Source organism: Gigantopelta aegis, chromosome 9 (genome assembly GCF_016097555.1).
Source record: "Gigantopelta aegis isolate Gae_Host chromosome 9, Gae_host_genome, whole genome shotgun sequence".
Lineage (NCBI taxonomy): Eukaryota > Metazoa > Mollusca > Gastropoda > Neomphalida > Peltospiridae > Gigantopelta > Gigantopelta aegis.
The window spans coordinates 48,580,468-48,597,156 of NC_054707.1; the positions used below are offsets into that span (position 1 = coordinate 48,580,468).

General features: G+C 40.0%; 1 protein-coding gene across 1 annotated transcript; it reads right to left on the reverse strand.

Annotated features, from left to right (window-relative positions):
* Positions 1 to 2,925: 2,925 nt before the first annotated feature.
* LOC121381986 (asparagine synthetase [glutamine-hydrolyzing]-like) lies at positions 2,926 to 16,399 on the reverse strand. Its single transcript, XM_041511439.1, has 10 exons — positions 16,159 to 16,399; positions 13,935 to 14,192; positions 12,387 to 12,624; positions 10,585 to 10,761; positions 9,704 to 9,796; positions 8,465 to 8,592; positions 7,936 to 8,062; positions 5,691 to 5,898; positions 4,625 to 4,862; positions 2,926 to 3,267 (listed from the first exon to the last, which is right to left on the reverse strand). Exons 2-10 carry the CDS (start codon positions 14,181 to 14,183, stop codon positions 3,073 to 3,075), a joined length of 1,653 nt encoding a protein of 550 aa, XP_041367373.1. The 5' UTR covers positions 14,184 to 14,192; positions 16,159 to 16,399; the 3' UTR covers positions 2,926 to 3,072.
* Between the last annotated feature and the right edge of the window lie 290 nt (positions 16,400 to 16,689).

Sequence of the window (16,689 nt, forward strand, 5' to 3'; positions counted from 1 at the left end):
TGTTACACCCCTGCACCACGGTGAGGTTACAGCACGCGCAGGGGAAGTGGAGATATGAAGTTTTGTTCTATTGACAACTGTCTGAACCCTCTAGTACGGACAGTGCACAATAATAGTGATGATTGCATGTTTAAGAATAATATATATGAAGTGTACAGCTTAATTAAGAATTGAATGTTATATTTTTGACGTTCATGCGATGATAAACACCGAAACCGTTTTACACACTGTATGAATGGCGTCAAAAATATAACGTTCAGTTGTTATAATTCCAAATGCATTAATATTGCCATTGTACAAAACTATATTAAAACCCCAATCGAACTCTATTCCATAATGATTTACAACTGTATCAATACACAAATAAGGGAATTCCCTTAGAAAGTTACATTCGTTTTTTTCCGTCAAATCTCCGATTCATTATAATGATTTAGGTTTTATACATTTTAATTAAAGTTTGATTAGTAAAAAGTGAATGTGAACACCGACTTGAAAGGGATAAAGTGGTTTCAGTGTTACTGTGTGTGTGGATTTCAGAGGAAGTTTGTGATTGTGTGATAATATTCTCGGAAAGGACAGGTCGCGTAATTGTGCACGAAGGAGTGTGTTTTCGCACATGTAAGTTGTCGATTTAGTGTTTTTGTCAAATGTGACAGAGCTGCGCTCATGTCTCTCTTTTGATTTGTTGAACATTCTCTGCTAGAACTTCTAATAGAAGCTTCGTTTTTGTGGCCTGTCATATACATTATGTGTCTCAGTTCAAAACCGGAGTCGTTTAAAGCCTGAATTGTCACCTTCAATCACAGTGCAGACGAAATTGGGATAAAAATAGAAACGATGGTATCCTCGGGGATTCCCTCGTTTACCGGGCCGTTATGACTACGATCCCTACTAAATAGGTTAGCGATCGTAGTCATAACGGCCCCAGTACTAAACGGCCTTAACAATAATTGGTCAAAACGGCCCTAAAAAAAGTCAAAACGGCCAAAGTGAAAAAGTCAAAACGGCCCTTAACAAAAGTCAAAACGGCCCTTGAAAAAAGTCAAGACGGCCTTAGATGTAATACTTTAAAAATGTATTTCATCTACACAAGTGTCGAGAAAGATAACTGTGCAAAGACAGTTTTTATAGTACGGTCTCACTACACGGATATTATCTGCGTCTTATTTATGTTTGATAAACAGAGTTTAAAATCTACATATGTGGTTAGTGTACTAGTACATCTGTGTTAATATGTAGATTTTAAGTACAGGTAAGTTTTGGAGAAACATGAATAGTTATTATTATAACCATTTCAAACACATAGCCCGAGCCATTATACAAGAGATTGCACCAAGCAAAGGGCGTCCCACCCCAACCCTACCTCAAAGCCCAAACCCCAAAAATGAGAGGGAATGCTAACAAATACATTTACGATGAAAACTATTTATTACAAACTATGGTTGCATTAAATCAGTATTTTATTGATATTTAAGGAAGAGCTCTCTTTCAAGATTAACTCACAGCGATTTTTTATTTTTTTATTTTTTTACCCAGGGCAGAGGAAAAGTTACTCCTGTTGATTTGACAATTAACAAAACCGCCCGAGCCTTAAAACACTCCGAATACCTAACCGATTACCTAATAAAAACACGAATGGTATCATGAAATGTTTCTAAAGCAGATTTGATACAAACTCGATACACTCACTGTAGAAGTTAAAAGGCTAATTGCTGTTACCTGCCGACGGTATCAAAGATCGGTCTATCAGTCTTTTCAAATACAAGGTCAATTGGTGGTCTTAATTATATTAGTAAATTGGGGGACAGGCCCGTTGTGGCCCCCGGGTGAGCAGCGCCACTAGGAACTCGTTCAGACGATACGCACTCACCCAGAAAGCCTAGATGGTCCACTACCCCCCACCCCACCCCCACCCCCCTTTCTGTGATTGAATTATTAAAATAATGAATTACAGGACGGGCATGCACGACACCCCGACGAGTAGCGCCACATGGAACTCGTCCAGTGTTGTTAAATAAAATGTTAATTGGTGGTCTTAATTACAATAGTAAATTGCGTTGTGTAGGCTAATAAATTGTTACCAGTGATTCCGTTGTTTTGGTTGTTTTTATACATATTTTTGAACTGCCTGTGATATAGGCTATATTGATTACTAATTATTACTAATGGGAATTAATTTAACGTGATAGTACCTATTGGCCATTTTGACCATTTCTTTTGGCCGTTTTGACTTTTTTCTTTGGCCGTTTTGACCATTTTCTTTGGCCCTTTTAACTTTTTTCTTTGGCCGTTTTGACTTTTTTCTTTGGCCGTTTTGACTTGCATGTTCAGGGCCGTTTCATCATGGGGCCGTTTTAACCGCATACCATTTAGGATCCTGGATTGAACATTCCAAAAAGTCTTAAAATCTTCCAACAAGTCCTATCTACTAATATAGGGGGGAAAATGCTATTTGTCTGAGGTCAGGTTAAGTTGAAAAGAAATTATATTGCAAAATCCAAGAATGGTGAGCAACAGGTTAATACGTGACATCACAGTTTGAGTTTGAATTGTATCTCCAAACACAAAGAACAGGCCGTCGTTGTAATGGATACACTATTAAGATTCTCCCCTACCCCAGCACTGTTTACACTGAATGATATTACAATTTTGACATTTTGATTCATTGTTTCTTTTCTACTTAATAGCTTCACACACTTAGAATGTGCACTGACACCAAAAGGTGTAAAACCAATTTTCATTTAATTTTACTTGTGAAAAGTAGAATTAGGAATCGAACATTTTAAAAAGTTGAATGAATGATCAGCTTATGGCACATTTTTGACGAGACACATCTCTAATTAGTTTTAATCAGTACACCCATCACACAGTAATAAAATAATTTAAAAATAAAAAATCCTTAAAATCATAAGCAACAAACTGCCGTTTATAATTCATAGTCTTTAGGACAGAAATATATGTTTAAACGACCCTTCCAACAACTATAAGATTAACACATAATGGAGTATAATGATCCTATTGCCCTATTAGCAGGATGAAAATGTAAATTAATTTAAATTAAGACAAGTAAGTTTATTTATAGTGCTTCAGTGTCCTAGCAGACGGATCATCTGATTTCGACCACTTTGGCATCCAGTAGTAGGGAATCCAGAATGATTTTCCAGGAAAGTGTTTCTCGAAAACCGTTCTGTAATAATATGCTTCTTTCGACCTTGGTGTGTTATGTGGAAACAGACTAGAGGCTTCTTCGAGATCCTGACTGTTAATCTGAAATGAAGATTGTTTCTCAACTGAGTGTAAAGTAAATATTCCTCTATCCACCGAACACGACAATTTTGTTGAATAAATTGATGGGAAAATACCACCACATAAGAGAACTGAGTGACTGTTTAGTTGCTTGGCAAACTGCAAGATGTAAACAAAAATTAATATCGGTTGACCACAAATGTTTTGGAGTTATCTGCCCTTTAGCCAGACTCATCTCCATATTTAGCTGTTATATAAAGTGCAGCATTCCACATCACATATACAATTATCATTCACCAATAAAAATTTGATTTCAAACCACCAAGTTATTTAAATACTAGAGATCAACCTACTTGTAATCATCAAATAAAATTGAAACTATTTCTGTATTTTATAGTTATATTTCAAAGAAGACCTACTTCCTAAACTGGACTATATTAAGCTGCTACACAAAATAACGACATGGTGAATGGTCGTGTGGTCCTTATAACGAAAAGAGTGTCCGTTAAAGATGACCCCCCCCCCCCCCCCCCAACCATCATCTTGTTTAATAAGTAACCCAGTGATGTATTAAGAAAAGAAAATAGCAGGTGAAAATGAAATTCTATTCGACTATTACCATTTCCTACAAATATCATGTGACCTGAACAGGTTGGTGGTGTAGTCCTTGTACAGAAAGGAATGTCTGTTAACGGTGCCCTCACCCCACCCCATTATCACGGTAACCATTTGGTACACAGTAATATATTAAGAAAAGAAAATAGCAGATGAAAATTAAATTATAATTTTCTATTGCCATTTGCTACAAATGTCATGTGACCTAAACAGGTTAATACTGAAGCCTAATTACCTGCCAATAATAACCAATCAGGGACGAGTTTTCAAATGCATACCACAAAGTTATCAACCTGCAAAAGTTCCCACCCCAGTCGACACGTTCTCTGATTGGAATTTTTCCCATTCCAACTAGAATACCTCGACTGAGATATCAAAGGCCATGTAATGTGGGAAAATGCATATAAAAGATCCCTTGCTGCTAACCGAAAACTGTCGGAGATTTTCCCTAAGACTTCAAATAAAAAAAGACCAAATGTTTAACATCCAATAGCCAATGATTGTGCTGAGTACCTGCTGCTCAACATGTTCTTGAATGATATTTTGACACAGAGTCTAAGAAAGGTTGTATGCTACATTTTTCCATTAGTAGCAAGGGATCTTTTATATGCACCATACCATAGACAGGATAGCACATACTATGGCATTTAATCTACCAATCGTGGCGCACTGGCTGGAGCAAGAAATAGCCGAATATCCCCATTGAGGGGGCCGCCGTCAATTAATGAGATCTTTGTGGACATCAGAACTAACGGCTAAATACCTGTTGCTCAACATGTTCTTGAATGATATCGTGCCAGGATCTTGTGGTGGGAGACACTCCATCACTGAATGCCTCTTTGGGTCTCCACAGTATGTCCTTGGGTAGAAAATCACCGAAATCAAACGCTGAACGAAGCAGGTACTTCTCTATTCCCTTTTTGGGCACTCGTAGCTCTTCATCGATGGAGAGGTAGTAACTGGTGAAGTGATGATCCAGGAACGGTACTCGTATCTCTAGGCTAGCAAATAAAAATAAGAACAACATTACAATTGTTAGTCTGTAACTAAAATTTGGATACGAGAATAAAACTTTTTTTTTTTACAAAAGAAAAGTTAGAGACTGACAACATAGAATAAATTTTGCCATATTGCAAACACTATTTTTTGTCTGCTTATAATTCTTGATCTCCTTATCCCCATGCCATTTTTGTTCACATGTCATCTCCATGAAAACGACTTCCAATCACAGAAAAAATGTATTTACAATAGTAAGTATTTACAATGATAGTAGTGCAGGGATTACTTTGTTATAATGTGACTTGAGTTTACTGTCAGTCAAACAATGCCGTCCTTACCACCCACTTACTTTGTTATGATGTGACTTGAGTCTACTGTCAGTTAAACACTGCCATCCTTACCCCCACTTACTTTGTTATAATGTGACTTGAGTTTATTGTCCGTGAAACACTGCCGTCCTTACCACCACTTACTTTGTTATGATGTGACTTGAGTCTATTGTCCATGAAACACTGCCGTCCTTACCACCACTTACTTTGTTATGATGTGACTTGAGTCTACTGTCAGTTAAACACTGCCGTCTTTACCACCACTTACTTTGTTATGATGTGACTTGAGTCTACTGTCAAACACTGCTGTCTTTACCACCACTAACTTTGTTATGATGTGACTTGAGTCTACTGTCAGTCAAACACTGCCGTCTTTACCCCACTTACTTTGTTATGATGTGACTTGAGTCTACTGTCAGTTAAACACTGCCGTCCTTACCCCCACTTACTTTGTCATGATGTGACTTGAGTCTACTGTTAGTCAAACACTGCCGTCCTTACCCCCACGCTGCTGTAGTCCTGTCTCCCCTCAACACATCGTACATGTACAAATCCTCCAGAAGTCTGCGACTCTCGGCATCGGCCGCAGACGGCGACGGCGCGTTGTGGAAGTAGATGTAGCCTTGTGCGATCTCGTCCGACCCCTCCCCCGACATGATCACCACGGTGTCCGTTTTCCGGCTGATGTACTCACTCAGCAAATACATGCCTGCAATCACAAACATTTACATACTCATTCAGCAAATACATGTCTGTATTCACAAACATTTAGATACTCAGTAAATACATGTCTGTAATCACAAACAATCGGATATTCACTCAGCAAATACATGCCTGCAATCACAAACATTCAGATATTCACTCAGCAAATACATGCCTGCAATCACAAACATTCACTCAGCAAATACATGCCTGCAATCACAAACATTCAGATACATGCCTGTAAGTATAACATTCATATCACACATACCAACAGATGCTCTAATGGTGGTAAAATCAGCCATACTGACACATGCTCTAACAGAGATAATATCACACATACCTACAGATGCTCTATGGTGCTAATATCACACATACCGACAGATGCTCTAATGCTGGTAATATCACATACCGACAGATCCTCTAATACTGGTAATATCACACATACCGACAGATTCTCTAATGCTGGTAATATCACACATACCGACAGATGCTCTAATGGTGGTAATATCACACATAACGACAGATGCTCTAACAGAGATAATATCACACATACCGACAGATGCTCTAATGGTGGTAATCACACATATTGACAGAACCTCTAATGCTGGTAATATCACACATACCGACATATGCTCTAATGGTGGTAATACCACACATACGACAGATGCTCTAATGGTTGTTATATCACACATACCGACAGATGCTCTAATGGTGGTAATATCACACATACCGACATGCTCTAATGGTGGTAATATCACACATACCGACAGATGCTCTAATGGTGGTAAAATCACACATACCGACAGATGCTCTAATGGTGGTAATACCACACATACGACAGATGCTCTAATGGTTGTTATATCACACATACCAACAGATGCTCTAATGGTGGTAATATCACACATACCGACATGCTCTAATGGTGGTAATATCACAGATACCGACAGATGCTCTAATGGTGGTAATACCACACATACCGACAGATTCTCTAATGGTGGTAATATCACACATACCGACAGATGCTCTAATGGTGGTAATATCGCACATACCGACAGATGCTCTAATGGTGGTAGACCGGCCTCGGTGGCGTCGTGGCAGGACATCGGTCTACAGGCTGGTAGGTACTGGGTTCGGATCCCAGTCGAGGCATGGGATTTTTAATCCAGATATCGACTCCAAACCCTGAGTGAGTGCTCCGCAAGGCTCAATGGGTAGGTGTAAACCACTTGCACTGACCAGTGATCCATAACTGGTGCAACAAAGGCCATGGTTTGTGCTATCCTGCCTGTGGGAAGCGCAAATAAAAAATCCCTTGCTGCCTGTCGTAAAAGAGTAGCCTATGTGGCGACAGCGGGTTTCCTCTAAAAAAATCTGTGTGGTCCTTAACCATATAACCGTAAATAAAATGTGTTGAGTGCGTCATTAAATAAAACACTTCTTTCTTTCTTAATGGTGGTAATATCACACATACCGACAGATGCTCTAATGGTGGTAATATCACACATACCGACAGATGCTCTAATGGTGGTAATATCACAGATACCGACAGATGCTCTAATGGTGGTAATACCACACATACCGACAGATTCTCTAATGGTGGTAATATCACACATACCGACAGATGCTCTAATGGTGGTAATACCACACATACCGACAGATGCTCTAATGGTTCTTATATCACACATACCGACAGATGCTCTAATGGTGGTAATATCACACATACCGACAGATGCTCTAATGGTGGTAATACCACACATACGACAGATGCTCTAATGGTGGTAATATCACACATACCGACAGATGCTCTAATGGTGGTAATATCACACATACCGACAGATGCTCTAATGGTGGTAATATCACAGATACCGACATGCTCTAATGGTGGTAATATCACACATACCGACAGATGCTCTAATGGTGGTAATATCACACATACCGACAGATGCTCTAATAGTGGTAATATCACACATACCGACAGAAGCTCTAATGGTGGTAATATCACACATACCGACAGATGCTCTAATGGTGGTAATATCACACATACCGACAGATGATCTAATGGTGGTAATATCATAGCTCTCCAGGTGATAGATAACCTTCTTGATGGCTACGATTCCCTCTTCTGGTGTGAACACTACTTCGTGATGCTCAGTTCCTAAATACTTGGCAACCTGCCAATTAATAAACATGATCACACTTTCAAACCATTCTTTGTGAATCTAGTTCTGAATGGTATATAAAAAAATATATTTTATATTTAGTACCAAATGATGTCAAAATGAAAGCCATTTGTATCTCCATTTATAAATGATTCAAGAATACTAAAAGTGCATTACAAGAGCAAGTTTGCTTTAAAAAACCCTCAAATCTCTATGACCTAAATTAAAAAAATAAATAATGCTAAAACCTGTAATAAAGGTAATGCTATTTTCCCTGCATATTAAACAACAACAACAAAACCTGACTTAAGGGTCGCCACAGCTATATTACCCATAGGACATATGTATATGTGAAAATTAACTTTAGTTATCTCTCATTATGTCTACCATTATAAGTAATAAGGTTTACATTACCTTCTTAGCTGCAGTTAAATCAGGACTTCCCTCCATGCCAATAGCAAACGTCTGGATGGGATACGTTAATTTCATCTCTTTCGCCTTCTTCACAACAATCGCGGTGATTAGACTGGAGTCGAGACCACCTGTCAACAAACACACAAATCTCAATCTGAATGGGGAAAATCTTTTATCACATCCTACAGGGCTAAAAATCCATGTGGATTCCTCTGGAAGCAGTCCACGGGAATCCTCTGATTCTAAACATTTTCAGAGAAGAACTTTATCAACTGTGTTAGTATATAGAATTCTGTGTCATATGCTACTCACTATATATGAATGAAAAAAAAAAATGAAAAAAATCTTACTTTGTCAGTAACAGTTTATCCAATTTTAAAGTTGGTTCCATTTTTTTTTTACAGTTAGTGTTTTTAGGTGTCTTGCCAGCCCCAAGTTCAGCCAGCAAATGTTTCCCTAACGTTTGCAAACTATTTGATTGGTTTCCAATGTGGCCATTTGGTTTACCGTGAACTGCACAAACCAGTCTAGCGGACGTTTTCCCGCTTGGTCTGGCTGAACGCAGCCCATTACTTTTCAAAGATTGTTTATTGTAAACAGCGCATTGGATACTTTTGCCGATATATTTTGCACATTGGTTCAATGTTTGTATGGATATTTCTGAAGCATATTTCTACAACCGACAAAAACATGTAATGATTAAAAAGAGAAGGTAATTCAAGCTTAGGAACATAATATCAGCGAACTAACATAGAAATGTTTGGTGTATTAGTAAATTTGGGAACATTTAATTACTGTCTATTGTTATTATGTAAAAATTGAACAAACATGTTCCTTTTGGTTCTCTACGTTTGCAATATGGTTCATAGAAATGGGCCAACAACCACTTGGCTCCAGGCCAGACTAGTCTCGATAAACCACTGTTTCGAACATGCACGGATTCGAATGTATGCTACGCCTTTGAAGCCAGTTTAAACTGAAGCTTGATGGCCAGACTATATTTTTATTTTATTTCATTTTTTAAATTCGGTAATGTTTTATTCACTGATTATTCAACTGAATAAATTTTTGGAAATATTTCACACGAATCCAAATAGATTCGGATGTTTTATGCTTGCACGAATCCTGGCGCGAATCGGATTCGGAGATTCGCACAAATTTTTAGCCCTGACCTATACTGATATATGAGTACAAAGCCTGTCTTTAAAGGTGGATTAAGACGTGTTGATTATGACTGACCTGAGAGTAAACATCCAATCCGTCTGTCGGCCATCATCCGCTTCTCTACAGCTGCTTCTAAGCACGTCACAATGTTCTTCTTAATGTTGTCGGCTGAAAAAGTGAACACAATCATTACTTCATGCTAACTTCAGGGGCCATGGAAACGGGAGGGGGTGAGGCAGGAGCCACGATCCTCCCACTTTATCTGAGTTATTGTGCTCAGCAAGTTGGAAATGCCCCTGAACCCTCCCCCCTCACTAATAGGTTCAAACCCTTAAATTTCCATACCCTAGGTCATTGCACTGACTTTGGCCCTCCACTTTGAGAGAGAGAGAGTACCTTTTTAACATGCCCCTATACCACTAAGGTTTCGGGCATACCACTTTGAAATACACTCTGAATGTTACACATGTAAGCAGCCTCGGTGGTGCCATGGTTAAGCCATTGGACGTAAGGCTGGTAGGTATAGGGTTCGCAGCCCAGTACCAGCTCCCACCCAGAGCGAGTTTTAATGAATCATGGGTAGGTGTAAGACCACTACTCAGACTTCTCTCTTACTAACAACTAACACACTGTCCTGGACAGACAGCCCATGCAGGGGCCTAATTCACTAAACTCTTGCAACTTTGTGATCTCGCAGTGTCATGCTAAAAGACTTGCAAAGAGGATGCTTTGTTGTCTAGCAGAGCCTAAGAGACCTTTGTGAATTAGACCCCAGACAGCTACGGTGTATACCCAGGACACTGTGCTTGAATCTTAATTGGATATAAGCACGAAAATAAGTTGAAATGAATGAAATAAACATGTTATTTTTAAAGCATGTTAACTCCAGAAAACTATATAAAAAACATTAATTTTCTTACCCAAAATACTTTCTTACTTTCTACACTTTGACTTACTTAATGGAGGACATATAGTTTTGTAAACTGGCTCCGTCCCCATCTTGTGATATCTCGCTCTTTCTTTAAACTGGGCATGACCCAAATGGTCAAGGTCATATACCTCCACATGTCCGGGGGGAAACGGCTGGATATCTGCATCTTTGTCCGTGAAGCAATGACTAAGACCAAATAAACCTGGAAAAATAAACAAGTAAATCAGTCATCTATTGAATGGTGGCCAGTTGTGATACAAATATTTGTTTAAAGACGAAGAGTGGGGCCATTCTTATACAAGTCTGGACTTGTCATTCATCACAGTAGTTTAGTCAACAGGTATTTGTTCTGTTTTGAGGGGGTGAGGTGAGGTCATTTCTTTTTTACTTTAAAAATAAATGTTTATATATCTGTGACAAAAAAAAAAAAGTAATAAAAGACGTAACTGCATCTATAGCTAAATAAACTAGAGATATGGTGATTTGTACAATCTGGTCAGTTAAAAGACTCTACACTACACTACACATCAATCACTTGGGAAATCAACCCCACTATTTCTACATCCTGGTTGTTTTGAGTATAGAGAGGTTTCATTTGATTAAACATCCAGTCATCCATCCTTTTGTTTGTTCATCTATACATCCATCCTTCCACCCACCCACTCACTCAGCAACCAATTCCATCCATCTAAATCCATCATTCACCCATAAACCCACCCATCCATCCGTCTGTCTGTCCATCCATCCACCCATTCATCCATCTACAAACATACACACCCTCCATCCATTCACCAATTCATCCATCTACCCACCCACCTACACACATACACACCCTCCATCCATTCACCAATTCATCCATCTACCCACCCACCTACACACATACACACCCTCCATCCATTCACCAATTCATCCATCTACCCACCCACCTACAAACATACACACCCTCCATCCATCCACCCATTCATCCATCTACCCACCCACCTACAAACATACACACCCTCCATCCATCCACCCATTCATCCATCTACCCACCCACCTACAAACATACACACCCTCCATCCATTCACCCACCCACAAACACATACCCTCCATCCACCCACCCACCCATAAACACACCCTCCATTCATCCATCCATCCACCTACCCACCCACAAACACACATACCCTCCACCCATCCTCCCACAAACATACACACCTTCCATCCATTCATCCACCCACCCACAAACACACTCCATTCATCCACCTACCCACCCACAAACACACACCCTCCATCCATCCACCCACAAACACATGCACCCTCCATCCATCCACCTACCCTCCCATAAACACACACCCTTCATCCATCCACCTACCCACCCACAAACACACACCCTCCATCCATCCACCCACAAACACATGCACCCTCCATCCATCCACCTACCCTCCCATAAACACACACCCTTCATCCATCCACCTACCCTCCCATAAACACACCCTCCATCCATCCATCCACCTACCTACCCACCAACAAACACACACACCCTCCATCCATCCATCCACCTACCCACCTACAAGCACACACCCTCCATCCATTCACCCACCCACCCACAAACATACGCACCCTCCATCCATCCACCTACCCACCCACTAACACACACCTCCATCCATCCACCCACAACACACACACCCTCTACCTACTTACCCACAAACACACTATCCATCCATCCACCTACCCACCCACCCACAAACACACACACCCATCACCTATCCACCTACCCACCCACAAACACACACACACCCTCCATCCATCCACTCATCCCTCCCTCCATGCACCGATTCAAAACATTACCTTTTGCTTCAGAACACACGGCGAGGAATCCCTTCTCTGTAATGAGTCTGTACATTGGTCGAATGCCGGCCAAGTCACGACCCAGGATGACCTTTCTGTTTGCCGTGTCGAGAAGACAGAAGCTGAAGACCCCATCAAGATGACTGGCAGTGAATTCTGCGCCAAACTTGGCATACAGGTGGATTATTGGTTCACCGTCGCACTCTGTGCTGATGTTCAGATCAAACTCCTCGGTGAGCTGTGGAACACACAACACTGTTCATTGTAAACTCATCAGGGGTTTAGTTCTAAGATTTGATCGCAAGTCCATGGTTTTGACTTTGAGGACCGGCCTCGGTGGCGTCGTGGTTAGGCCATCGGTCTACAGGCTGGTAGGTACTGGGTCGGATCCCAGTCGAGGCATGGGATTTTTAATCCAGATACCAACTCCAAACCCTGAGTGAGTGCTCCGCAAGGCTCAATGGGTAGGTGTAAACCACATGCACCGACCAGTGATCCATAATTGGTTCAACAAAGGCCATGGTTTGTGCTATCCTGCCTGTGGGAAGCACAAATAAAAGATCCCTTGCTGCCTGTCGTAAAAGAGTAGCCTATGTGGCGACAGCGGGTTTCCTATAAAAACAGTGTCAGAATGAACATATGTTTGACGGGAATTTTCAGTGTCATATCAAAAACATCTTATTAAGCTAAGTTAGATTTTTTTTCAAATCCATAAAAAATCAACAACAGAAAATGGGTAATATTTACGTACATAAAGACTGGAATTTTTTGCACTCCAAAAGTGGGAATAAAAAAATGGAGAATGGTTGGGAATGATGTCAGTTATCAGTCTCGAAACAAAGGTGATAAAACCCTAACGATAGTGAGTGTGTTCTGTAAAATGACTGGTTAATTACTTTGTTTTCCAGGTATCAATGAGATAACAACACCCACTAAGCTAACGATGTCATTAGAAAGTGAAATCATTAGGTAGGTGGAACAGACCAAGTTAACTGTTCAAGAGTCGTTTAGATTGTAGCCAGGTATTTCTTTCTAAAAATACGAGACATCCAACTGGTTCCAAGGAAAAACATTTCAGTTTACAATGGACATGAACATATGAAGCTTTAGATTTGAGGTATTATTGTCTATTTGATGCCTGCAAATGTTTCACTTTTAGCCCCAGGCTATCTTATGAGTTGTTTCTAAACATATCTAACAAACAAAACCAGTATTTAATGGACACAAGTGCAGTATTCCATATCTTATAATATTATATCTTCAAAAACCAGGTTTAATTTAAATTTACATATCTTTTCCAGCCAAAATGTATTTACGACACCTGCATTTGCAGTTTGCTTATATATCATATGTAAAACATGACATCTGTAGTGTTAATTTCAGCAGACGGTTTAATTTTGATATGTAGATCATCACTATATGAAGCAGCCAATGACATGTCTTTAAATGTTTCTCAACCATCTATTGGATACAGCCATGTTATAGAATAAATATCATACAGTGGTCTCTCAAACAGTTGTGTAAGAAGATTTGTTGTTCCACACTTACCAGTTTGTGGTTATAGATTTCTCCATTGTAGATGAGCCAGATGTGAGGGTGTGTGTACAGCCTCATGGGCTGCATGCCGCGGATGTCGTCAACGATGGCCAAGCGGTGGAAGCCGAGGCAGCAGTTGCGGAAGTGGTTGATGTTCTCGATCCGGAACGCATCGGGGCCGCGGTGTGTGATGGTGTGCACGGCACTACACTGTACTGACACATCGTCATCACTGCCAAACACAGCCCATATACCACACATGTTGATAACCTACAAATAGCAAACACAGCCCATATACCACACATGTTGATAACCTAGAAATAACAAACACAGCCCATATACCACACATGTTGATAACCTACAAATAACAAACACAGCCCATATACAACACATGTTGATAACCTAGAAATAACAAACACAGCTCATATACCACACATGTTGATAATCTAGAAATTACAAAACACAGCCCATATACCACACATGTTGATAACCTACAAATAGCAAACACAGCCCATATACCACACAACACAGCCCATATACCGCACATGTTGATAACCTACAAATACCAAACAGTCGATATACTACACGTTAACCTACAAATACCAAACACAGCCCATATACCACACATGTTCATAACCTAGAAATAGCAAACACAGACCATATACCACACATGTTGATAACCCACAAATAGCAAACATAGCCCATATACCACACATGTTCATAACCTACAAATAGCAAATACAGCCCATATACCACACATTGTTAACCTAAAAATACCAAACACAGCCCATATACCACACATGGTGTCAACCTAAAAATACCAAACACAGCCCATATACCATATATGTTATAACCTAGAAATACAGGGAACATTTTGTTTTCTAATTTTTTTTACCAATATTTCTAATCAACCAAACATCAATTAGCAACTACTGTTTAATGTTTTAAAATAGTGTAGCGATCTCTGAAATTTGCATAATGTTCCTTGAAATACCAAACAGTCCATATACCACACGTTGTTAACCTAGAAATACCAAACAGTCCATATACCACACGTTGTTAACCTAGAAATACCAAACAGTCCATATACCACACGTTGTTAACCTAGAAATACCAAACCAAGGGTGCAGAAAGTACTCGCCGAGCTTTGTAATTGTTGCGACGGAGTGTCACGAAGCGTAGCTGAATGTGGGTGCTGTCGGGTTTCTTTCTGTAGTATGTGTATTAGTGATTAATATGTGGATTTTTTTGTATCACTTAACTCGAAAATGATTGATGTAAAGGTATTTGACGTCAAACATAGGATTGTTGTGGTATTAGAGCGGGACTCGTTGCCTACCGTTTGGTAGTCAGGAATTGCCAAAAAAAGACATAGGTTGGTCTCTGACTGTAATGAGAGCGTGTTTATGTCCAAATGTCCGTCTAGCTCTCTTACAGTCAGAGTACTCGGGCTAACTACACGATTAGGGTGGGAAAAGGTGGTGTCAATCGCTATTTCGACCACAATTCGCTATTTCGACCACATATCCGTTCCGAGCAAAATTGCTCGGAACGGCTCTGTATTTGCTAATGGAAAATGGCGCAGGCCTTATAAACTCAATGTGCATTTACATTCGAGTTTATTTTTATGAACTACCCATATACCACACATTGTAAACCTACAAATACCAAACACAGCTCATATACCATGCACTGTTAACCTACAAATACAAAAACAGTCCATATACCACACATGTACCACATGTTAACCGACAGATAACAAACGGTCCATATACCATATGTAACCTACAAATACAGAGAGAGAGAGAGAGAGAGAGAGAGAGAGAGAGAGAGAGAGAGAGAGAGAGAGAGAGAGAGAGAGAGAGAGAGACAGAGACAGAGGGGGGAGGGGGGAGGGGCAGACAGACACACCAGAGAGAGACAGACAGACAGACAGAAAGAAAGAGACAGACAGACAGACAGACACAAAGAGAGAGTCGGACAGAACAGAGAAAGAGAGAGAGACAGAGGCAGGCATAGAATCAGAGACAGACACAGGGAGAATGAGAGCAAAGAGGGGTAAGCAGGGAGGGAAGAGAGAGAGAGAGAGAGAGAGAGAGAGAGAGAGAGAGAGAGAGAGAGAGAGAGAGAGAAATGGATGGACTGGCAGACACATAACAGTTCATCCATGTATTCGTTTATTCATTCATCTATCAATGAAATACAATACACAATACACATTACAATACACACGTACCTTTTTCTCCTAAATCAGTGAAATCTAGTATAATTCTGTCGTTGAAATTGAACAGACGATCCCGGCGAAATAACGTACGTTTTTTGTTGTGTTTAGGCCTATATAGTGGCGCTGATGCAATAATATGTAAATGTTTACAGACACGCGCAGTAAAAACTTTACGACTAGCATAAAACAAAATGATGCAATGTGTCTATAGTACCGGAGATATAATTATAGTACACAGAAAACGCCAATACGTGTGGTTTGCATGCTTCTACTCGTACGCACGAAGCGTGAGCGTGATAGGGGTCACAGGAGTTCAGTCATGTCGATCGTTACTTCACGCTCTACTGACCGACAATTATATATATATATATATATATATATATATATATATATTTAATAGCCTACAACGGACCAAATATTTCTGTGTATAAATTGTCTGCTAAGCAGTTTCAAGGGTAAAACAAAAATGTGCCGAGGCCATTTTTTGCCCATTAAATATTAAAACGTATATGAAGCCCCGACAGGCGTAGCTAAATTTGCAAT

Bases quoted from the DNA above. Each gene is read 5' to 3' on its own strand.
- LOC121381986 (XM_041511439.1), bottom strand. From the start codon at position 14,183: ATGTGTGGTATATGGGCTGTGTTTGGCAGTGATGACGATGTGTCAGTA. The intron at 5,899-7,935 runs GTATGTGTGATA...TTGTGATTGCAG, and splicing joins CACCATTAGATCATCTGTCG to GCATGTATTTGCTGAGTGAG. The intron at 4,863-5,690 runs GTAAGGACGGCA...TTTATTTGCTAG, and splicing joins AGGACTACAGCAGCGTGGGG to CCTAGAGATACGAGTACCGT.